The 24,769-nt window shown below is 48.3% G+C and overlaps 1 protein-coding gene across 1 annotated transcript in view; it reads left to right on the top strand.

Annotated features, from left to right (window-relative positions):
- KCNN1 (potassium calcium-activated channel subfamily N member 1) overlaps nucleotides 1-24,769 on the top strand; it is a 40,624-nt gene that overhangs the window by 4,333 nt on the left and 11,522 nt on the right. Inside the window, exons 2-5 of the mRNA XM_033136813.1 lie at nucleotides 6,131-6,580; nucleotides 7,276-7,371; nucleotides 11,212-11,630; nucleotides 23,851-23,992. Of these exons, the coding sequence (XP_032992704.1) occupies nucleotides 6,212-6,580; nucleotides 7,276-7,371; nucleotides 11,212-11,630; nucleotides 23,851-23,992 (1,026 nt within the window). The 5' untranslated portion in view covers nucleotides 6,131-6,211. The remainder of the gene's footprint in view (nucleotides 1-6,130; nucleotides 6,581-7,275; nucleotides 7,372-11,211; nucleotides 11,631-23,850; nucleotides 23,993-24,769) is intronic.

Genomic DNA, 24,769 nt, shown 5'->3' with positions numbered 1-24,769 from the left:
TGTCTGCCAGTGGCCAACTCCCAAGAGACTGGCAGTGATCTACCCACTTTTTGGGGGTTCAGGTCAAACCTGTTGAGCTTCTTTTAGGGAGGAGGGAAGGCCCATTTTGGGGGGGTGAAGGGCCAAAATGTTGAGCTTCTTTTAGGGGAGCCAAAGTTGTTCAGCTTCTTTACGGAGAGCCACTGGTCTACCAGTGATCTACCACAGACGTCCAGTGATCTACCGGTAGATCACGATCTGTCTGTTGGACGTGCCTGATGTAGACAATACTGAAGTAGGTGGAACAATGGCCTGTCTCGCCTTGAAAAAACTTCCAAACCCGTCTGTGAAAGATGCATCAAGGGGGGGTGGCACAGCTGCCCTGGAGTCCCATCTAAATACGCAGCACATTCATTTATACACATGGGATGAGGGCCATTCACCTGGGTTTTCCTTGAAAGCTCATTGGCTTTATAACTCAACAATTCACACACACACCCCTTTAAAAGAAATTGTTTAAAGTGTTGTTGTTTTTTACCGATCACATACCTTAAGGACATAGGAAGAGAATGCTGGATCAGGCCAATGGCTCACCTGTTCATACAGTGGCCAACCAGATGCCGAAACAGGAACCTTGCAAGCGTGGTAGGCAGTGTGCCTACCATCATCTTGCTCTGCGAGGATCTGCTCCATCTGGAAGAAGAGTTTTGATTTGATATCCCGCTTTATCACTACCCCAAGGAGTCTCAAAGCGGCTCACATTCTCCTTTCCCTTCCTCCCCCACAACAAACACTCTGTGAGGTGAGTGGGGCTGAGAGACTTCAGAGAAGTGTGACCAGCCCAAGGTCACCCAGCAGTTGCATGTGGAGGAGCAGGGAATCGAACCCGGTTCACCAGATTACCAGTCTACCGCTCTTAACCACTACACCACACTGGCTCTCATTTGGAACGCCGGTAGTGACTGTCCCTGCCTGCTCCCTGTCTCACCAGAGTGGTGCATGCCCTGGTTATCTCGGCTTGGACTACTGCCACGCTCTCTACGTGGGGCTACCTTTGAAGGTGACTCAGAAACTACAACTAATCCAGAATGTTGCTGCCAGTCTGGTGACTGGGAGCAGCCGCCGGGACCTTATAACACTGGCCCTGAAAGACCTCCCAGTACGTTTCCGAGCACAATTCAAAGTGTTGGTGCTGACCTTTAAAGCCCTATAAACAGCCTCTGTCCTGTATACCCGAAGGAGTGTCTGCACCCCCATCATCCAGCCCAGACACTGAGTTCCAGCTCCGAGGTTCTTCTAGTGGTTCCCTCACTGAGAGGAGTGAGGTTACAAGGAACCAGGCAGAGGGCCTTCTCAGTGGTGGCACCTTCCCTGTAGAAAGCCCTCCCATCAGATGTCAAGGAGATAAGTAACTATATAACCTTTAGAAGACATGCAAAGGCAGCCCTGTATAGGGAAACTTTTAAAGGTTTTATTGTGTTTTTATATGTGTTGGAAGCCAGGGGTGTCTTACTCCTAGAGGCAAGTGGTGCGGGGCGCTGGGCGCCAAGGTCTGGAGGGCTCCAGGGAAGAGGCGGAGGCTGGGCGCGGCACCTCCCAGCATCGACTCGCCACCATCGCCTGCCTCACTGAAGCAGCGCCGTGCCCAGAGCCTCTGCCTCTTCCCCGCCAGAGGATCCGCCCTCCAGCTGCTGCCGATCTCCTCCAGCCGTGCAAAGCTGGCGGCAGTGCTGTAAAAAGGTCAGCAACTCTGGGAAATGGGGGTGGGGCGGCGCCGGAGGGATCTTTGCACCACGGCGCCGGATATGCTTAAGGCGGCCCTGTTGGAAGCCACCTAGAGTGGCTGGGGCAACCCAGTCAAATGGGTGGGGTACAATTATCATCATCATCATCATCCAAGTTGCTGCTCATCATTGTCTGATGTGGGACTGAGTTCCATAGTTTAACTATGCACTGCATGAAGAAGTCGATTCTTTTATCTGCCCCAAATCTCCAACATTCAGCTTCATTGTATCTACACAAGTTCTAGTGTTACGAGAGAGAGAGAGAGAGAGAGAGAGAGAGAGAGAGATGGAACGTGTCCAGAAGAGGGCAACCAAAATGGTCAAAGGCCTGGAAATGATGCCTTATGAGGAACGGCTTAGGGAGCTGGGTATGTTTAGCCTGGAGAAGAGAAGGTTAAGGGGTGATATGATAGCCATGTTCAAATATATAAAAGGATGTCATATAGAGGAGGGAGAAAGGTTGTTTCCTGCTGCTCCAGAGAAGCGGACACGGGGCAATGGATTCAAACTACAAGAAGGAAGATTCCACCTAAACATTAGGAAGAACTTCCTGACAGTAAGAGCTGTTGGACAGTGGAATTTGCTGCCAAGGAGTGTGGTGGAGTCTCCTTCTTTGGAGGTCTTTAAGCGGAGGCTTGACAGCCATCTGTCAGGAATGCTTGGAAGGTGTTTCCTGCTTGGCAGGGGGTTGGACTGGATGGCCCTTGGGGTCTCTTCCAACTCTAGGATTCTATGATTCTATGAACCCTATATCATGTACCATCTAAACTCCACCATCCCCTCAATCATTTGGGTTGTCCTTTCCTGAACATTTTTCCGACGCTGCCATCTCCTTTTTGAGGCGAGGCGACCAAAACGCTACACAGCACCAACACTTTGCAAAGCAGGCAGGGAGAAACATCTACAGCACCTTGAACTCCTTGGAGGAGAAGGGCATATTTTTTTTTTTTAAGGAATAAGTAATAATGGCGTTCTTTCATCCTGATCTTTCCACCTCTAGTCGTAACTCAGGAATGAGCTGGTCTTTTCTCGCGAGGCCCCAGCCTCTTCTCCTGAGGCTACTAATTCCCAGTGTCATAGAACTGTAGAGTTGGGAGGGTAAGGATCGAATCCCCTGCAATGCAGGAATCTCAACTAAAGCATGCATGACAGATGGCCATCCAACCTCTGCTCAGAAACCTCCAAGGAAGGAGAGTCCCCAACCTCCCAAGGGAGTCCTGTTCCACTGTCGAACAGCTCTTACTGTCAGAATGTTCTTCCCGGTGCTTAGTTGGAATCTGCAATATTGCAACTTGAAGCCATGGGTTCGAGTCCTACCCTCCAGAGCAGGAGGGAAACAAACCAGCTCCTTCTCTCAGATCACACACTTATTCCTTCCCTCTTTCCCCTTCCTTGGGAGCCACTGAGTCACCTTGCCTTGCAATTAGCCTGCCATTCCTGGGAACATCTCGGAGGGCGTCAGGACGGGAAAAAAATATTGGTGCCAAAGCCTTTGAGCCCCGCAGGGTGTAATTAGCCACACTGGGAACATTGCGCTGAGGCTGTAAGGAACCTCTTGGCAGGGGAACAAAGCCGCCATCTCAGGGGAGAGGGGGGCCATCACGAAAACAGGTACAATTGCAGCCTGGCAGAGCCGGTGCGATGTCTGATTGGCACACGGGACCCTCCCATAGCCGCTAAACGCTCACGACTGGGGGAAGGGGTTGGGGAAGGGCGTCCGCGGATGGGTAAATTGGGTACCTGTCCAAAGCGAGCATAAGGAGGTAGTGTTGTTGTTGTTGTTGTTCAGTCGTTCAGTCGTGTCCGACTCTTCGTGACCCCATGGACCAGAGCACGCCAGGCACGCCTATCCTCCACTGCCTCTCGCAGTTTGGCCAAACTCATGTTAGTAGCTTCGAGAACACTGTCCAACCATCTCATCCTCTGTCATCCCCTTGTCCTTTAGCCCTCCATCTTTCCCAACATCAGGGTCTTTTCCAGGGAGTCTTCTCTTCTCATGAGGTGGCCAAAGTACTGGAGCCTCAGCTTCAGGATCTGTCCTTCCAGTGAGCACTCAGAGCTGATTCCTTTAAGGATGTATAAGTTTGATCTTTTTGCAGTCCATGGGACTCTCAAGAGTCTCCTCCAGCACCATATTTCAAAAGCATCAGTTCTTCGGCGATCAGCCTTCTTTATGGTCCAGCTTTCACTTCCGTACATTACTACTGGGAAAACCATAGCTTTAACTATACGGACCTTTGTCGGCAAGGTGATGTCTTTGCTTTTTAAGATGCTGTCTAGGTTTGTCATTGCTTTTCTCCCAAGAAGCAGGCGTCTTCTAATTTCGTGACTGCTGTCACCATCTGCGGTGATCATGGAACCCAAGAAAGTGAAATCTCTCACTGCCTCCATTTCAAGGAGGTAGTATGCTGAGTCAGTCCATTGGTCCAGTGCGTTGACTGAACCAACTACATCACTCACTCTGGATAGAGGAAATAAAGCATGGGAGGCAGAATATTTGTAGAGGACTGTCTTTGCTTACTCTGTCATAACTCTAGAACTCGAGGGTATCCAATGAAGGCGAGCATTGGAGAATTCAGGGCAGATAAAAGGAAGACCTTCTTCATGGAGCACAGAGTTTAGATGTGGAACTCCCTGCCACAGGGGGCAGTGGCAGCCACCTGCAGAACTGGCAAAATCAACAACAAAATTAAGAGAATCCAATGATGAGTGTTTTATGGAAGAACGGGCGCCTTTTTTTTTTTTGACTACTTAAAGAAATTTAGTAGTATGATGAACTCACGAGCGGGATTTGAGCTACGAGCAGCCGAAGTGATTAGAGTATAATATTGTGGGTCTGATTTGATAGACAGAAGAGAAGGAGCAGCAGAAGGGGAGGAACAACAACTCCTTGAAAAAAAAACAGGGCGGAGAGGCGACAAAAATAAGAGAAGGGGTGAAACTGTGTTTTGACTGTCTGTGTTAAAAATGTTGAAACTTAATAAAATGGAATTGGGGGGAAAGGAGGCAGTGAGTGACAGCCGCCGACTTGGATGACTTTAAAAGAGGATTGGACAAATGCATGATGGAGGAGAGGACTATCGATGGCTACTGCAAGCAGGCACAGGATCCAATTGCTTGGGGGGAAACTCTCCTATATATGATCAGGTCTCCAGGTATCATAAGGTTAATAAGAACCAGTAACCCCAATGCCAGGGGCTGGTTGTAGGCAGAAGAATGGCGGGGGGAACCAACTGGGGGAGCCCCAAGGAAAGAAGGCTCAGAGCCCAGGGAGTGGTGGTGGGACAACAGTGAGTGGCCAGAGGGAGAAGCCTGGGGGGAGGAGGTGGCGGAAGCTGAGGAGGTAACAGGGCTTAGTGTGCAGGGAGAGTCTGTGGCAGAGGGAAGTCCAGAATCGGAGGCAGAAACTGAAGCAGGAGACGAGGGAGGCCAGGAGGCAGAGATGGATCTGGCTGGGGAAGAGTCATGGATTTCTCCCCCTCCTGCTGCAACCAGCTCCCCTCACCCATTGTCTCCCAGAACCAGTGTGGGAATGTTTAGGAGTGTGGATGATGATATATTACTTCATATATCTCATCCCAGCTTGAATTAACAAGCTCCAAACTTAGCAGAGTTACATTCCCTTTTAAAACACAGCAGAAAACGGTTGCATAGGCTTGCTAAAGCCTCTAGAAGAAATATATATTCCTGGTATATTCCCCTTGTTCCCTCTTAAAAGTAAAGACACAACACAGTACTATTTATAAGATATAAAAGAATTTACTTACAGTCACCCATGAGTTACAGTACAGGCTCAGAGAAGCAGACAGGCTTAGATAAATGTATTTACATGTAGAGGCTAACTCCATAAGGGAGGAAAGCCTCTTTGTGCTCTCTTGGCTGGAAGCCAAGAAAGCATCTTGTCCTAAGATGTAGCTTCTTCAGAAGACGATGCAAAAGAGAGAGATGGGGTCTGCTTCCTGTGGTTTTGTGAAAACCTGCCTAGGTGAAGCCACACCCATCTCCAGTTAGATGGAGGAAGTTGTCTCAGTCCAGGTAAACAGGAAGTTAAGGCTGGAGGACTGAGACACCTTTGTGTTTACATCCCACAACCAGGAGAGGCATGAAAAGAGCGGAAGAGAGGTTGACTGCATGCAGGCCCAGTCCCCGATTGCTTGGGGGAAGCCCTGGAGAAGAGGGGGCTTAGGCAGCTGTGGGGAGACGGGGGACCTTCACTCTCAGCAACTGCTTCATGGGGCTAAGACCTACCAGAGATGGGTTGCTGTGCTCATTAGGCCTGACACCCCTGTGCAGAACATGTTTTTGCCAGTAGAGAATTGACTCCAACTTGCACAGTGCGATTCACTGCTGGCACCTCCTCTCTCCAGGTGAATGCTGATTCCCAAGTTCTGAGCCATGCTGGGTCCAGGAGCACGGTCAGCGAGCCCAGCCCTTTCGCCGAGATAGCCATGAACAGCTGCAAATACAACGGCGGCGTCATTCGGCCCCTCAGCAGCCTGAGCTCCTCCCGCCACAACCTCCACGACCTAGACGCCGAGACCCAGCCCCTGCAGACCTTCCACGACTCCGGCCTGGAGGTGGTGGTCTCCAAGTCTGAGCGCAGCAAGGGGTCGGACCCCCGCCTGGACGACGACCCCGAGGCCGAGGAGAGGCCACGCAGCCACAAGAAGAACCAGAACATCGGCTACCGGCTGGGCCACCGGAGGGCGCTGTTCGAGAAGAGGAAGCGGCTGAGCGACTACGCCCTGATCTTTGGGATGTTTGGGATCGTGGTCATGGTGACGGAGACGGAGCTGTCGTGGGGGGTCTACACCAAGGTAAGGGGCTCCAGATTCCTATTATTGTTCATAATGTCCCAGGGCAGGCTGCAACAATAAAGCAATTCAAAACAACTTACAGAAACAAGGTAGATCCTAATGATATGCATACCAGGTGTCAAAGGATAAAGAGACGCATCTTCGGTTCTGGGCACCCCACTTTAATGTAGATATCGACAAGCTGGAATTCTAGTCTAGGGTAGCCCAGCTTTTCATATCGAGTGGTCTGCAAGTGAACTTCCGACACAGAACCCGTGGTCCGGTCCATGCCACTGAATTAAAATCTCACATTGTGAATTAAAGTTTTTGCAATATATTTAATATGATTTAATATACACGATTAAAAGATTTTAATTAAAATTTGATGGGGGCGGTGTTCATCCAGTTTGCAGACGACACCAATCGGGGAGGGGTAGCTAATGCAGCAGAAGGCAGAATCAGAATTCAAAACGGCTCGTCTGGCCTAGGAGGGAAGCCCCAAAATTAGCACAGCTCTCTTCACACGTGATTCCCAGCAACTGGTATTATTCCAATGTAGGGGGTGGAACATAGCTGCTGTTAATAGCCCTCTTCCTTGTAGATTCCCCCCACCACCCGCCGAATCATCTTCTAAAGCCATCCAAGTTGGTGGCTATCCCCACATCCTGTGTCAGTGAGTTCCACTGACCATGTCTCTTCTCCGTTCACCCCTCTAGGAGTCTTCATATTCATTCGCCCTCAAATGCCTCATCAGCCTGTCCACGATGATCCTCCTTGGGCTCATCATCATGTACCACGCGAGAGAGATCCAGGTGAGATTCCACCCGTCGACCAGGTTTTGTACGAAAGCCGAAAATACCTTATTATTGTTTACCTGCCCTCCTCCCTTTAACATTGAAACCACAATGTTAAAAAATGGTTTGAAACGACTTGCAATCCCAGGAATAAGGTGGGTCCTAAAAACATAGAATCAAAAACTGAAGTGTTGGAAGGGACCACAAGGGTCATTAATGCAACCCCGTGAAATGCAGGAATCTTTTGCCCAACATGGGGCTCGAACCCACAACCCTGAGATCAGGAGTCTCATGCTCTCCTGATTGAGCCTCAAATGTCAGAAGCCAGGGTTAAAGTGGTGTGTCTTCAGGATTCTCAGGAAGCTGTGCAATGTAGACACCAGGCACACCAGGGGCGGGGGGAGTCCCAACCTTGGGGCCGCCACAAAGAAGGCCCTCTCCTGGGCTGCCACTCCCCAAGCCTCTGAGGGTGGAGGAACACCCAAGAGGGCCCCCTCTGCTGATCTGTCAGGAAGGGGCCTGAGACATTTAGGGTTTTCTATGTATTCCTCGCTTGGGAGAATCATGGAATCACAGGGAAAGTTAGCTGGAGTTGATGCCTGGTGGCCTCGCCTGGTTGTAGACCTACTGACATGACTGGGCTGGAGTTAGACATTTCAGTGGGTCTACCATGAGTATGGTTAGCATTGAATATGTATAACCCAGGGTTCTTAAATCGCAGAGTTGGAAGGGACCACAGGGGGACAGTGCTGTCAAGTATCCCGTTTCCCCCGGGATTCTCCCTTATTTTAAGCAGTTTCCCGCTGCTCTCCCTTATTTTTTATTTCCCTTAAATTTCCCGTTTTTAATGGAAGCAGCTCCTCCCCTGCTGGCCAGGGACTGGGTGGGAAGCCTACTTGGAGAGAAAAGCCTCAGCCCTCAAAGCAAGTGGGAGCCGTTTCCCATGCTTACAGGGGGGTGTATTCCTCCCCCTGCATCAGCCCCGATCCGTTGCCGCCGAGCCCCTCAGCCGGCCAATAGGGTTAGCTGGCGGGCGGAGCCTGGCTGCCTTTGAGCAGCTGCTGCTTCCTGTCCTGTTTTGATGGGATCAGACAAGAAGACGATGGGGCTCCATCGCGCGGAGCACATGGCTGCCCTCCTCTTTGCTCCGCTCTGAGCCCGCTTGGAGTTTACATTGCTGCTCCGCCCACTTTTGCTTCTGGCTCCGCCCACCACTGACATGTGACTGTCCCCGGGATAGGTGAGACTGCTGATCCCTTATTTTCAAATCCGAAACTTGACAGCTATGCAGGGGGTCATCTAGTCCAACCCTCTGCAATGCGGGAATCTTTCGCCCAACGTAATGGAGACAGCAACGCAGCAAACATCATGGCTACTTGCCATTGGTAGTCTTCTCCTCTGTGAATTTATCTAATCCTCTTTTAAAACAATCCGGGTTGGCAGCCATCACTGCCTCCTGCAGGAGGGGGTTCCACAGTTTAACTATGGCCTGTGTCTGTGTGAAGAAGCATTTTCTTTCGCCTTCCCTGAATTGCCCAGCATTCAGCTCCTCCTTGGATAACGTTGTAGAACTCTAGTAACACGATGGAGGAAAGCTGTCATTTGCAACAGTCATTTGCAACAACAACAATCTCTGTCTTTCTTTCATTGCACGGGGTTGAGCTAGATGACCCTCTGGGGACCCTTCCAGCTCTATAGTTCTATGAAACAATATACTACTAAGCAAAATGGCAACAGGAGCCTACCTGTATTAGGAGAAAGGTGGCTGTGGTTTTCAAGGATGCTAAAACGGAGCGAGCTAAACAGTGTACCCTCCCACATGTCCAGGAAAACCAGGACATTCCGGGATCAAATAAGAAACTGGGGTGGCTTCTGAAAATCCGGGACTGTCCCTGGAACATAGGGAAACTGGGAGGGTCTGGAATGGGAGAAACTTAGAAGGTATAACGGATTTGCTCATCTATAATACAGCAATACAGGAGGGTTTGCTTTGGGTGCCATTGCTGTTTCCTCTGAACGAGGAACAGATGGGGCAGGCCTGACTTTGGGGCTGCTACAGCCTGGAGCCATTACTCAGTCGAGCAGCCCCAGCTGGCGCCAGTGCCGTCGCCGAACGGCGAGGCGCCCTCTCGCGACACCTCACAGGCATCTAGCACCCGCCGCTGAACAGCAGGGAGAGTTTTCCCATTAAAATGTTTTTTATGGGCTGCGTCAGAGAACAGAGGAACTGACCCTCAGCCCCGCAGAGGTGAAGCAGAAGAGGAGGGCATTTTTCAAGAGGAAGCAGGTGGGCCCTGAAACGAACAGATCCTGGGTCAAGGGCTGAGAGGGTCTTTGACCTTGCCCTGCCCTTCACTGATAGATGGAGAGAGCACAGCCCTGCACTCGACAAAACTCAGCGTTCTTAGGTGCCAGGCAGACCTAGAATCATAGAGTAGGAAGAGACCCCAAGGGCCATCCAGTCCAACCCCCTGCCAAGCAGGAAACACCACCAAAGCATTCCTGACAGATGGCTGTCAAGCCTCCTCTTAAAGACCTCCAAAGAAGGAGACTCCACCACACTCCTTGGCAGCAAATCCCACTGTCCAACAGCTCTTACTGTCAGGAAGTTCTTCCTAAGGTTTAGGTGGAATCTTCTTTCTTGTAGTTTGAATCCATTGCCCCGTGTCCGCTTCTCCGGAGCAGCAGAAAACAACCTTTCTCCCTCCTCTATATGACCTTTCTCCCTCCTCTATATGACCTTGAAAACCACACACACTAAACAATATAATTCCATCTGGGTTTCTTAAAATCCCTTGAGTTTCATGCTTCTGCGTGTCCAAAATTTGCACGACAAGACCTGTTAAAGGTTTTTTTGTTTTTTTAAATGAGCTGATCATTCATACCTTCCCAGTCCCGTCCTGATTTACGGCTTCATCCTTTCCACACCTGCTCAGGTGTACATCCCTCGGAATTCAATGGGTTTCACTCCCGGGTGAGTGGTGGAAGGAGTGCGCCCTTAACAAATGAATCAATGGGATTGTGGTGAATGCGAGCGTCTCAACCGCATAGAAGGAAGAGTGTGGTGTCTTGCACTTATTAATATTGGGGGGGGGGAGTAGCAGGAAAAGGTTGAGGGATGCCCCTCAATCCAAATCACAAAATTGTAAGTGTCACTCTTGGGGGTTTAACATCTATCAATCATCTGTTGTTGTTGTTGTTGTTGTTGTTGTTAATTCAGCCTTTATTGGCATAATTTAGGCAATTTAGACGTGGGTGGCGCTGTGGTCTAAACCACTGAGCCTCTTGGCCTTGCCGATCAGAAAGCCGGCAGTTCGAATCCCTGCGACGGAGTGAGCTCCCATTGCTCTGTCCCAGCTCCTGCCAACCTAGCAGTTTGAAAGCATGTCAAAGTGCAAGTAGATAAATAGGTACCGCTGTGGCAGGAAGGTAAATGCTCTGGTTTCCGTCACGGTGTCCCATTGCGCCAGAAGCGGTTTAGTCCTGCTGGACACATGACCCGGAAAAATGTCTGTGGAAAAACGCCGGCTCCCTCGGCCTGAAAGCTAGACGAGCGCCGCACCCCGTAGTTGCCTTTGACGGGACTTAACCGTCCAGGGGTCCTTTACCCTTTTTGTTTTAGACAATAGAATCATAAGATGGGGGGAAGCAATCATCCATAAAACTTTGCTAATCGATACTTATTAAACACACAAAATGTATAAAAGACTCAAGATTAAGTAAGATCAAGAATTGGCTACCTGCCATGTGCATTCCTTTGGCTGGGAAGAGCCCACCTTCCTTGTTTTGGACCATGGCGAGTGTACGGTTTCTGCACCCCACAAACCTGGCCTGAACTCCGTCCCTCCCTTTTCGCAGCTGTTTATGGTGGATAACGGAGCGGACGACTGGCGCATCGCCATGACCTACGAGCGGATCTTCTTCATCACGTTGGAGCTCCTCGTCTGTGCCATCCACCCCATCCCGGGCCAGTACTTCTTCACGTGGACGACCCGCCTGGCGTTCACGTACGCCACCTCGGAGGCCAACACCGACGTGGACATCATTCTCTCCATCCCGATGTTCCTCCGACTCTACCTGATCGGGCGGGTCATGCTCCTCCACAGCAAGCTCTTCACCGATGCCTCTTCACGGAGCATCGGCGCCCTCAACAAGATCAACTTCAACACCCGCTTTGTCATGAAGACGCTCATGACCATCTGCCCTGGGACGGTCCTCCTGGTCTTCAGCATCTCCTCCTGGATTATCGCCGCCTGGACCGTCCGCGTGTGCGAGAGGTAAGTCCCGGTTCTTCTACTCCCGCCGAGGAGGGCAGAGCAGGGGGAAAGGATGGCACTCGCCAAGGGGGTCTTTGGTGCCCCCTGTCGCAGCCGAGGGCAAAACCAGGTTCCTGCACCCGTTGAGCTCGTTGGGTTTGCTTGGTGCTGAGTTCGAGTCTCTCCGCTTTCTCTAGGATGGAGAAATCCCATCATTCCACCTTCCCCTTCCTTTTGCTTTTTTACTGATTTGTTAACCCAAAAATCCAAGTGCAAGCATAACAAAAAAAGAAAAAAAGGCCACGTGGAATAATGAAGACTAAAAAATGTAAACCACAAACTGGAAACACAAAGACGCAGCGTGGCTGCAAAGGGGTAATAAGGCATTGATTCACGCAAAAACCTGCATTATCACAAGCAAAATATGATAATAATATCACTATCATTAGCAGTAGGAGTAGACGCAGTGTGTGTATGTAATTAAATGTCCACAAATTTCACATAAAGTTCCAATGCGTATTAATTTTTTCTTTTGTTTTATCAACATTGCATTCCATTTTCTGTGGGGGGGGGGTTCCTTCTATCTCATTGCCTTATCTTTTATATCATAACCATAATACAATAATGTCTAATTATTTCTGTTGCTCATAGTTCAAATCCTGCTGGCAAATTGATTGAATTATATTTCTTTGAATAGCTTGAAAAATGCTTCCATAATTCCATAAAGCAGTTGTCATTGAGTTCTCATGTTTTAGCTGTTGGCTTTTCTGATTCAGCACAGTCCATCACTTTTCTTACCCATTTTTTCTTTGGTGGGAACTTCTTCATCTTTCCATTTCTGTGCATAAAGAATCCTAGCTGCTGTAGTTACATACAGGTGAAACTCGAAAAATTAGAATATCGTGGAAAGGTTCATTTCTTTCAGTAATTCAACTTAAAAGGTGAAACTAATGTATGAGATAGACTCATGACATGCAAAGCAAGATATGTCAAGCCTTTGTTTGTTATAATTGTGATGTTTATGGCATACAGCTGGTGAGAACCCCAAATTAACAATTTCAACTTTGGGGTTTTCATCAGCTGTGCGCCATAATCATCACAATTATAACAAGCAAAGGCTTGGCATATCTTGCTTTGCATGTCATGAGTCTATCTCATATATTAAACTCCAGTAGCTAATGAAAACAATTGCTTACATAAATGGACTTTTCCACGATATTCTAATTTTTCAAGTTTCACCTGTACATAAACAACAACCATCTTTTTGGGGGGGAATTCCGTCCCTATAATCCCTAGGGGGAAAAAAGCTTAAGGGTTGTTGTTTTTTGGTATTATCATACATTATAATCATACATTTTTTTATCTCATCATGCATCAATTTATTCCCACCCAGGTTATAACAATTAACACACAACAGTAATATTAAAATGCAATATTAAAAAACAGTTTAAAGCAATATAGCTACAGGAAAGGCCCCCCCCCAACTCCCCCACAAAGTTTGTCCCATAGATTACAATTTTTGATGCCGTTCAAAAATAGCAGGCAACGCTGTCAGGTGGAAGCTGGGGTGAATTTGGCACATTTCAATATATTCAGCCTATTTTCAAATGCATACGGTAGCAGCCAGCCCGTGTTGCAAAGCGGGTCAGAGGAGGAATTTTGGTGCTGTTAGGATTTTAATGCAAGCCTATATCTAATTCACCCTTTCGGAGACAGTAAGCAAACATGAGCACAGAACCATCCTTCGAAGTTTGCACTTATTGCAGTTTTGCAGTGAAGCTCTCCAGCCAAGTAATGCATGCAAAAGGGGGGAAAAGGAAAAGTTATTGAAAATAATAAATAAGATGCATTAATATTGCAGGAAAGTCCTCTCAAAAACGTTTCCGGATCAGGCAAAAATTGCATTTCAGAAAATGCGTATAAGGAGAAATTTGCACTAGGGTACAGGCAAATTGTCACGAGGGCATTGAAAACAATATAAAAATAAAACTATTACTACTAGTAGTATATTAATAGTATTTATTTATTTCCTGCCCTTCACTAGCAGGTCCCAGGGCAGGTTGAATTCACAAAAAAACAAACAAACAAAATATTGGAAACACAATAAAAGCTCAAACATTAAAATATTCCCTGTGCAGGGCTGTCTTCAGATGTCTTCCAAAAGTCATATATTGTTTATCTGTTTGACATCTGATTAAAAAGAGTTAAATCTGATTATGGTCACAGGAATGCCTGGAGAACTGAGCTTAAGACTTGGGAGAAATCGAGGGAAACAGAAACAGATTCACCCCTCCCTCGTTGCACCAGATCTGGGCTTTTCCCTCGGCTGTGTCGGACCCGGGGGGGGCGCCCCACACTTTCCAGCAGCCCCCCCGCCCCCCGCCCAATGCGTTCGTCTCTGTGCCATTCGTGTGTGTCGTTTGCTTTCTGGACCTTTTGCCCTGTTTTTCCTCCGGCCTGGAAACTGCTTAATAACGTGCTGTTTGTTGTTGTTGTTGTTTTCCCTCCTCTCGAAACCGCTGTGCTTCTCGTAGGGACAAACTGTGAGTTCCGATTGGCTAGCAGCCGGGTAGACGCAACCCTTGCACGGAGGCCAAGACTTGCTCAGAATTTAAGATTAGCTGCAGCTTGTGGGATTGGTAGTTTGGGGTGTCGGCTGTGGGAGGGGGGGGTCAGGGGTAGAGGAAACCCTGGGTGCTGGTGGTGGTTGCGAACTTTGAACAGAATCCCAAAGCTAATCTAGCTTTCGGAAGGAAGCTTTGTCCATGTATCCATTCATCCATATGTCTGTCTATCCTTCCTTCCTTCCTTCCTTCCTTCCTTCTCACTTAATCCTAGAATCCTAGAGTTGGAAGAGACCCCAAGGGCCATCCAGTCCAACCCCCTGCCAAGCAGGAAACACCATCAAAGCATTCCTGGCAGATGGCTGTCAAGCCTCCGCTTAAAGACCTCCAAAGAAGGAGACTCCACCACACTCCTTGGCAGCAAATCCCACTGTCCAACAGCTCTTACTGTCAGGAAGTTCTTCCTAACGTTTAGGTGGAATCTTCTTTCTTGTAGTTTGAATCCATTGCCCCGTGTCCGCTTCTCTGGAGCAGCAGAAAACAACCTTTCTCCCTCCTCTATATGACATCCTTTTATATATTTGAACATGACTATCACTTCACCACCTCAACTTTCCCGTCCAGAGAATTTACTCCTCCCAAAAGCTTTATATCTTCCAAAATTCTCCCCATCCACCCCCACTCCCATCTTAAAATGTTTGCATTCCTAGATGACCTGTCCTTCTTTCTCAAGAGGAAACAATGCACGCATGCCCTTCGCGTCTAAATTTTGCACGGCACACACATGCAATTTACCTAAAGTGTTTCGTCCCCATCTTCCGCATTTGTGATGTGGGCAAGTGTGCATTGAAGGATCTGTCCCAGACCCTCTCCCTTCGAAACTGCATCATGATGAAACCTTTCAGAACACTAGATAATGATAGATTTCCACCAGCTTAGGAAACCTTACTGAAGGGGCAGTGAACCTTAGGCCCGGGGGACAAATGCCTCTCTGTCTCACCCTCAGGACTCTCTCTAGGCCACATCCTCCTCTCCTCGGACCACTCAACACTGCTTTGCTCCCTCCCTTGGGTGTTCTTGCCTGGCAGGCTGTAGGGATGTGTATAGAAACTAAGAGAGGATATATTTCTGAGGGATTATCCATCTGGAAGAACCAGATGCACAAATACAGGATGGGGGATTCTTGGCTGTACCTGTGAAAAGGATCTGGGGTCTTAGTGGGCCACAAGCTGAATATGAGTGAACAGTGCGCTGCAGCGGCAAAAAAAATGAATGCTATTCTGGGCTGTATAATGAAAATTCAAGTGTCCAGATCAAGGGAAGAAACAGTACTGCTCTATTCTGCTTTGGTCAGACCACACCTGGAGTCCTGTGTCCAGTTCTGAGTGCCACAATTTACCATATTTTTCGCTCTTTTCCCCTCCTAAAAAGTAAGGGGAAATATCTGCGCGTCTTATGGAGCGAATGGTGGTCCCTGGAGCTGAATTGCCCAGGGGCCAAAAGCAGATTGTGCTTTTTATTTTACAAAGAGAAAAGGGGGTGTTGAAAGGACCCTGCTAAGCAGCTGATCAGCAAGAGATTGGGAGAGAGATAAGAGTACCCAGCTCCCTTTCAGCCCTGCCCTCCTTTGTTGAATGTGCTGCAGGGGGAGATTGCTTGTTTCCCCAGGACATGTGACTGGCTGATTAGATTATCTGTCTGGAAACTGTAGAAATGGCTCCCTTTCCTTAAGATTTTTCAGAAATGTGAGTTGAACCCCATAAAAACGGGGCTTTTCCTCTTTGTTTTTCCCCCTTTGTAAAAGGAGCTCTGCTTTTCCCCCTTTGCAAAAAAAAAAAAAGCTGCAAAACTTTTAGCTGATCCTCAAAAAAACCCAGGGCTTTTCCCTTTGCAAAAAAGCTGCAAAACATTTAGCTGATCCTCAAAAAACAGGGCTTTTAGAGGAGGAAAACCAGAAAAATATTTTTTTCCCTTGTTTCCTCCTCTAAAAATGAGGTGCGCCCTATGGTCCAGTGCGCCCTATGGAGCGGAAAAATACAGTAATAAGGATGTTAGCAAACTGGCAGGTGTGCAGAGGAGGGTGACCAAGGGTCTGGAGACCAAGCCTTATGAGGAACAGTTGAGGGAATTGTACCCAATGCAGCCCAAAAGAGAGAAGACTGAGATGGATGGCCATCTTCAAATATCTGCAGGGCTGCTGTCCCATGGAAGAGGGAGCAAGCTTCTTTTCTCCTGCTCTGGAGGACAGGACTCGAACCCATGGCTTCAAGCTGCAAGAAAGGAGATTCCAACGAAACGTCAGGAAGAGCTTTCTGGCAGTGAGAGCTGTTCAACAGTGGAACTGCTGCCCTTGGGAGGTGGTTGACTCTCCTTCCTTGAAGGTTTATAGGCAGAGGCGGGGTGGACATCTGTCATGGGTGCTTTAGCTGAGATTCCAGCATTGCAAGGGGGTTGGACTAGAAGGCCTTTGGGTTCCTCTCCAACTCTATGAAAAGAGATCACAGAGCAGGAGTTGACTATTGCTGGCTTCTTGCCATGATGGCAGGCTTCTGTGTCCGTTATCTCAGCTCCTGAAAACCAGATGCTGCAAACTGCAGGAGGGGGAGAGTAGTCACCTCCCTCAATTTCAATGGGCCTACTCTGAGCATGGCAAACATCGGCGATAAAACCCAGTTCCCCCTTTCCTACCCACCTCCTCCAAAACCCACCTCACATCCTACAAAGCGGCCTTTCCTCCACAAAAGCTGGTGCCCCCCCATAAATCCTCAGCCTTTAAACTGTCCCGAGGCGGCGGCGTCATTTCCTGGAAATTTATCATGCTGCCAGGCAGGCGTTCAACCTTGAGAGGGGAGCGAGAAGAGGGGGGGAGCCTTCTCCCGCACCCTCGTTCTCTTCTTGGCGCGGCAGGATGGGTGGCTGGTGGTTGGGGAAGAACCCTCCTAGATGCCAAGATGGAGGAGCACCCCTGAAGCCCTTTCGTGAGCACCAGGAGCTCAGCGTGCCATGGATTATTTTTTTCAGGGCTGCTGGTGAGCGGCTGGCTGGTTTTCTATGTATGAGGAAGCAGTGAGTCAGGCCACACTCACCCGTGAAGGGAACCGAGAAGGCTGCGTGATTCAAGCACACATGCACACCCACTACCAGAGGAGAGCCAGGGGAGACTGCGGTCCCTTCCTGCCCCAGTGATGCCCGCTTTTCACAGAATCACAGAACTGCAGGGTCAGAAGGGACCCTTAGGGTCATCTAGTCCAACCCCTGCCATGCAGGAATCACAGATTTTTTGGGGAGGGGGGTTGGGGGGGAGAGACAGAACTGCCAGACAGCTAAATCTTGCCACCCCTGTTTATCATCGTCGTCATCATCATTGTCAAATCATAAAATTGGAAGGGGGACCCCTAAGGGTCATCTAGTCCAACCCCCTGCAGTGCAGGAATTACATCATGCCACCCCTGTTTATCATCATCATCATCATCATCATAGAATTGGAAGGGGGACCCCAAGGGTCATCTAGTCCAACCCCCTGCAATGCAGGAATCGCAACTAAAGCATCATCATCATTATTTACAGCCCACCTTTTCCCCTGGGACCGGGACTCGAGTTAGCGCACGAAAATTAAAACCAAGACAGAGAAAATGCAGAAAGCTGAAGATCTATCAAAGAAAAAAAGCAATTAAACTATAATAGAACTGAGAACAATATAAAACTGAATCTTTGCAAGCTAGCAAAACTGGTCTAGTGAAAGCAACACAGCGCCATTGAAAGCCCTTTCCTGGGAAGCAGTCAGATTTCCCACAATGCACATCCTGCATTGCAGTTGGGGGGTTGGACTAGATGACCCTGGGGTGGCCCCCTTTCCAACTCTACACATTCCCCCACTACCCCTCGCATCCTTTTCCGATGTTCCAAGCAAAATGTTCAACGGTTCACAACCGCCGCTACCCTTCCCTGGACACGAAGGGCTGGATACACCTATGGGATAGAGCTGGGGAGGGAGAAGGGCTGGGGAACCACCAGCTCGAGTGCATAGAAAGAAAGGAAGCAGCAATCCTAAATTCCTCCTCTTAACATTGCTTGGCGTAGTCAGGCTTGTCTGGGTCTCTCTGTTCCTTTCGTTTTTTTCCCCCTCCTGGGGGGCAAATTTTCGCATTCCTCTCCCAGTCTTCCTCCCTGCATGCCACTCCAAAGCACCCTCTTCTCTGCTAACTTCCAGTGCATCTTCCGAAATCCGCCATGCTCCATGCCGGCTGTTTTCCAAGTTCGGGGAGGAGGTTATTCTCTCTCTTTTCCTTTCCTTCCTTCTTTCTTTCCTTCCCCCCCTTCCTTTTTTGCCTGCAGAGAAACGCACTGAAGGGTTTTGCTGAAAACCGTGAACTTTCTTTACTCAGGCCGCACAGTTCACCTGCGGAACTCAGTGTCACAAGGTGTGGCGGTGGCCACTGTTTTAGTCAGCTATAGAAGCGGGTCGGGCAGCAGGCAGATAGATACTTGCAGGGGACACTGAAATTTGTGCGTTGATTACAGACACAAGTGATCGGATAAAATTTTGCCAAGCTGAATTGATCTCTTCGGAAAAGCCGTACAATTTGAGTATTCAAAACTCAGAGAGCATAGCTGTGGGCCTTATTTTTGTGGAAATTGGTAGACTTTTGAAGAGGAGGAGTCAACTGCTGGTAGCTATGGTGTCTAAATAGAACCTCCTTGTTCAGGAACAGTCTATCTCCAAATAGTAATTGCTGGAACAAGCAGGTCTCGCCTGCAAGCCCAGCCCCCACCCCACCCCCGCAAGGGTATCAGAAGTTATCTATTGGATTGCCAGGTGGTTTGATCCAGCAGGGCTCCCTTGTTTTAAAGACTCGTCACACTCATTGAACTTAATGGACCTTTCTAATTTAGGCCACATTCATACAATCCTTTTAAAGCAACACTTTAAACATTCATGGCTCTCCCCCCCCAAAAAAAAAAAATCCAGTGTGTGAACGAGCAGGAAGGTGTGCAGAGGAGGCCAACCAAGATGATCAAGGGCTCTAGAAATTAAGCCTTATGAGGAACAGTTGAAGGAGCTGGGTATGTTTAGCCTGGAAAAGACGAGACTGAGAGCAGACAGGATAGCCATAAAAAATGTGGTTGGAGACGCTCCTTCAGGAATATACCAACCTTCAAAGGTAGCCCCACATAGATTGCATTGCAGTAGTCCAAGCAGGAGATAACCAGAGCATGGGACACTTTGGCAAGACACGGATTAGGCTGCGAGGGTTTCAGATTGACCTGGTATACAGCTGCCCCAGTAAAAGAATTGACCTGTGCCTCCATGGACAGCTGTGAGTCCAAAATGGCCCCCAGGCTGCACACCTGATCCTTCAGGGACACAATTACCCCGCTCAGGACCAGGGAGTCCCCCACACCTGCCCGACCCCTGTCCCCCAGAAACAGTCCTTGGTATATTTCTTCTGAATATACCAACCCCATTTCTGCAACATTGCAAGGCCGGCGCATTCCTTGCCCACTCTGGTGAGAGAAGCTCTGGGCTCCCGCCCTGATGGCACTGCCACCTTCGAGCGAATCAATAGCAATCCTAATTAGCACCACGAGCAATTAAGTCACACTTTCCCCCATCCCCCCATAGCGCTTCAAAACTAATCTGCGCAGCTTTAAACGCTCCTATGCTTTTCTCCAGTCTCCGGAGAGGAGTGACGCTCAGCTCGGCAGAATAAATCCCTCGGCGAGTATCACTCCACTCATCTCACATTAGCGCTAATTTGCTGTGTGCGTTTGAGTCGGGCGTTAAATTGCAAAGCCCTTTTCTTTCTTTCTTTCTTTTTGCAAAGCGTTGTTGACATTTCCCTGTTCCCCCAGGACCCTACAAATATTCACAGGGGGTTTTCCCCTGCTTTTCTTTCTGGCTCGACAGCTGCTGGTTGAAATAAAACAACGCAGCCTTTCTTAACAACCCAGAAGTGTTACATCACAGAATCTTAAAATTGTAAAGTTGGAAGGGACCCCCGAGGGTCATCTAGGCCAACCCCCTGCAATGCAGGAATCTCAGCTTAATCATCCCTGGCAGATGGCCATCCAACCTCTGCTTAAAAACCTCCAAAGAAGGAGACCCCATAATCTCCCGAGGGAGACCATTCCACTGTAAAATGGCTCTTACTACCGGAAAGTTCTTCCTGGTGTTTAGTCAGAATCTCCTTTCTTGTAACTTGAAGACAAAGGTTCGAGTCCTACCCTCTGGAGCAGGAGAAAACAAGCTTGCTCCATCATCCATGTGACAGCCCTTGAGATATTTAAAGATAGCTATCCTATGTAGCCTGTCTTGATTTCAGCAAGGCCTTTGACAAGGTGCCCCATGATATTCTTGTAAAGAAGCTGGTAAAATGTGGGCTAGACAATGCTACCATTCAGTGGATTTGTAACTGGCTGACTGACCGAACCCAAAGGGTGCTCATTAAGGGCTCCTCTTCATCCTGGAGAGAAGTGACTAGTGGGGTGCCACAGGGTTCTGTCTTGGGCCCAGTCTTATTCAACATCTTCATCAATGACTTGGATGATGGGCAGGAGGGCATCCTGTTCAAGTTTGCAGATGACACCAAATTGAGAGGGGTGGCTAATACCCCAGAGGACAGGATCACACTTCAAAATGACCTTAACAGATTAGACAACTGGGCCAAAGCAAACAAGATGAATTTTAACAGGGAGAAATGTAAAGTACTACACTTGGGCAAAAAAATAAAAAAAATAAATGAAAGGCACAAATACAGGATGGATGACACCTGGCTTGAGAGCAGTACGTGTGAAAAGGATCTAGGAGTCTTGGTAGACCATAAACTTGACATGAGTCAACAGTGTGATGCAGCAGCTAAAAAAGCCAATTCAATTCTGGGCTGCATCAATAGGAGTATAGCATCTAGATCAAGGGAAGTAATAGTACCACTGTATTCCGCTCTGGTCAGACCTCACCTGGAATACTGTGTCCAGTTCTGGGCACCACAGTTCAAGAAGGATACTGACAAGCTGGAAAGTGTCCAGAGGAGGGCAACCAAAATGGTCCAAGGCCTGGAAACGATGCCTTATGAGGAACGGCTTAGGGAGCTGGGTATGTTTAGCCTGGAGAAGAGAAGGTTAAGGGGTGATATGATAGCCATGTTCAAATATATCAAAGGATGTCATCTAGAGGAGGGAGAAAGGTTGTTTTCTGCTGCTCCAGAGAAGCGGACACGGGGCAATGGATTCAAACTACAAGAAAGAAGATTCCACCTAAACATTAGGCAGAACTTCCTGACGGTAAGAGCTGTTGGACAGTGGAATTTGCTGCCAAGGAGTGTGGTGGAGTCTCCTTCTTTGGAGGTCTTTAAGCGGAGGCTTGACAGCCATCTGTCAGGAATGCTTTGATGTTGTTTCCTGCTTGGCAGGGGGTTGGACTGGATGGCCCTTGGGGTCTCTTCCAACTCTATGATTCTATGATCTCCTCTCAGTCTCCTCTTTTCCAGGCTAAACATCCCCAGCTCCTTCAACCATTCCTCATAAGGTATGGTTTCCAGACCCTTGATTCCCTTGTTTGCCCTCCTTTGCACACCTTCCAGCTTCACCTAAAAACATTCTGGGTCTTCCAAAAGAAACACACAGTTTGCATGTATTCTTTCTCCCCCCCACCCCCCCACCCCGGTAACAAAAGTCCATAAGTTCTTTTATACTGCACAGCCAAATGCAGATTTTTTGAGGTTTTCCATTGCCGGGCTCCAAAAATCCTAGCTGCAGCCGTGTCAAAACCTCTTCAAAGTGACAAGCGTTCATGCCATCCATCGACAAAGGATAGCTCAGTTGGTAAAGCATGAGACTCTTCATCTCAGGTCATGAGTTCGAGCCCCACATTGGGCAAAAAGATTCCTGCATTGCCGGCTGTTGACCATCGTGGTTCCTTCCACCTCTATTATTCTGCCGTTCTGCTGACATGTTCAGTCATTGCAGTTGAGGGAAAGCTTGAGCAGGTGGCCTAATGACTTTAGAGATTTCTTGGTGTTTTGGGGACCAGAATAATGAGACCTGAGGGCATTTCCCCTAAAGATGGGGAGAATTTTCCTCAGAGCTCACAACCCCACTGGCAACCTTGGCTTGATTGTGATGACATATATGAGATGACATCTGTAAAGATCGCTTGACCTTGTGGGGAACGCGGTCAAGAGCTGAATGTTGGGAGATCCAGGACAGGAACAATGGAGAGCTTATTCACGCAGTGCAGTTAACATGTGGAACTCCCTGCCACTGGAGGCGGTGACGGCCATCAACTTGGATGGCTTTTAAAGAGGATTGGACAGATTCATGGAGGGGGGTGGGCTATCGGGAGCTACTAGCCAGGACCGTTTTGCTATGCAGCAATGCCAGTTGGTGGAAACTGCAGGAGGGGAGACAGATCTGGTGCTCGGATCCTGCTTATAGGCTTCTCATTGGGGCATCTGGTTGGCCACTGTGAGAACAGGATGCTGTTGGGACACTGATCCAACAGGCCATTATTATTATTATTATTATTATTATTATTATTATTATTATTACTACTATTATTCCTGAGACTCTTCTTATGGAATATTCCCTTGCATATGATGACACGTCGAAAAGGCTTAGCGAAACAGTATTTTGAGGAGGAGGAGGAGCAGTAGGACTTCCTTTCGAGTAAACTTGCATAGGATCCAGCTTCAAATAGAATGGAAGTCAAAGAACCAAACATACTTTGATTGGGGGGAAAGCAGTGTTGTACCCAAAGAGGAATCTTGACTTATATTTTTTATGAATCAAACAAGACCCTTCAGTCTTTGAGCTGCAAAAAAAAAAAAGTTAGCAGGTGTTCATCCAAAGGAGTTCTCTGCTTGGAAACCCAGAGAGCAATCTTGCAACCACAGCTTTGAGAATGCAGGAATGGACACTTTGAATTGTGCTGCTAATGCTACGAGGCTGCCACAGGGATGGAATGAGGAGCCATATTTAGAAGCAATGCGAAATATGGGCGGGAAGGGGAGGGGGATTCCCCGGGTCTGCAGAACTGAATTTCCAAACCACTGTTGGCTAAGATCAATGCTTCATTCACAGTCCTGGATAACAGCTATCTGTCAAAGGCGGACTGCAGGATTTGCACTTATCTGAATTTTGCAACGCAGTTGTCCGACTGAATATTGTGTGCAAAAAAAAAAAAAAATTACGGCAGTGTGTGCTTTGCAGTGCATGGACTGGTGAAAATAACCTGACGTCCTATCATATTACAAAACGTTGCTTTGCAAGAAAGTGTGTCCGTTAGTCAAACCCCATGCAAACATTTGTATATTAGGATAAATTTGCACCAGAAATGCTGGCCAGCTTTCATGAGGATATATACATATATCGCTGGGCAGATGAGGAGAACTCAATTTAAAATCAGAAACCAAAATCAACAAGTTCTCATCCATTTTGGATCCACATTTAAGGTGACAATTTACAACTGAAATACACCCAGTCCAATGAAAAACTCTTCCATCTTCTGTGGCAGCCTGCAGTTGGCAGAGATTGGGCACGTGTGTGTGTGGGGGGTCCTACTGTAGCCCCACCCTCACCCACTCCGGTTATGTGTGGGGCAGGCCAAGGGCGGAAGGGAAGAAGCCAAGAAGGTTTTGATGGAGACTCCCTGCCTCTCCTTTTACTCTTTTTCGGCCCAGATACCACGACAAGCAAGACGTGACCAGCAATTTCCTGGGGGCCATGTGGCTGATCTCCATCACCTTCCTGTCCATCGGCTACGGGGACATGGTCCCGCACACTTACTGTGGGAAAGGAGTCTGCCTGCTCACTGGGATTATGGTAAGGTACCACTCGCCATCTGCCGTCTGCATCTTTCCTGCTGATGCACAGATTACCCTTTGTTTCTTTCATTTCCCTCCTCTTCCTTCCCTGTGTGTTCTGCCTTTCAGCTTGTGAGTCTGCTTTTTCCTCTTCCCTCCCTATACCTCTTTCCTTTCATGCCATGCCTTTCAGAGACTGCCATGCTTTAATTTCAGGTGTAGGTCAGCGATTAAAAAAAAAAGGTGTCTGTGAAGTTAACTCTTCATTCAAAACATTGCAGGCTTGATGATCCAAGCAATTCTTCCCAGTAGGTCTTGCCCCAATGAGGCAGTTGCAAGAAATGAAGGTCCCCACCCTTCCCACAACCATCTAAATCCTCCCCAGGGTTTTTCTCAAGCAGTTGCAAATTGAGGATGGATTGACACTGACCTGTCATTAGATATACCATTCTAAAACGTCACAGGGCATACTTGTTAATTGGATTGTTTTGTTTCTGTTTGTATAATTTTTATTAAATTTTCTGTTTTACAATTTAGAATATTCATTTAAACAACCTTAAAATACGAACGTGGGTGGCGCTGTGGGTTAAACCACAGAGCCTAGGACTTGCCGATCAGAAGGTCGGCGGTTCAAATCCCCGCGACGGGGTGAGCTCCCGTTGCTCGGTCCCTGCTCCTGCCAACCTAGCAGTTTGAAAGCACATCAAAGTGCAAGTAGATAAATAGGTACCGCTCCAGCGGGAAGGTAAACAGTGTTTCCTTGCGCTGCTCTGGTTCACCAGAAGCGGCTTAGTCA

This window comes from Lacerta agilis, chromosome 18 (genome assembly GCF_009819535.1).
Source record: "Lacerta agilis isolate rLacAgi1 chromosome 18, rLacAgi1.pri, whole genome shotgun sequence".
NCBI classification, from domain to species: domain Eukaryota; kingdom Metazoa; phylum Chordata; class Lepidosauria; order Squamata; family Lacertidae; genus Lacerta; species Lacerta agilis.
Note: the sequence above shows the minus strand (reverse complement) of the source record. Positions and strands in the feature narration are given on the sequence as shown.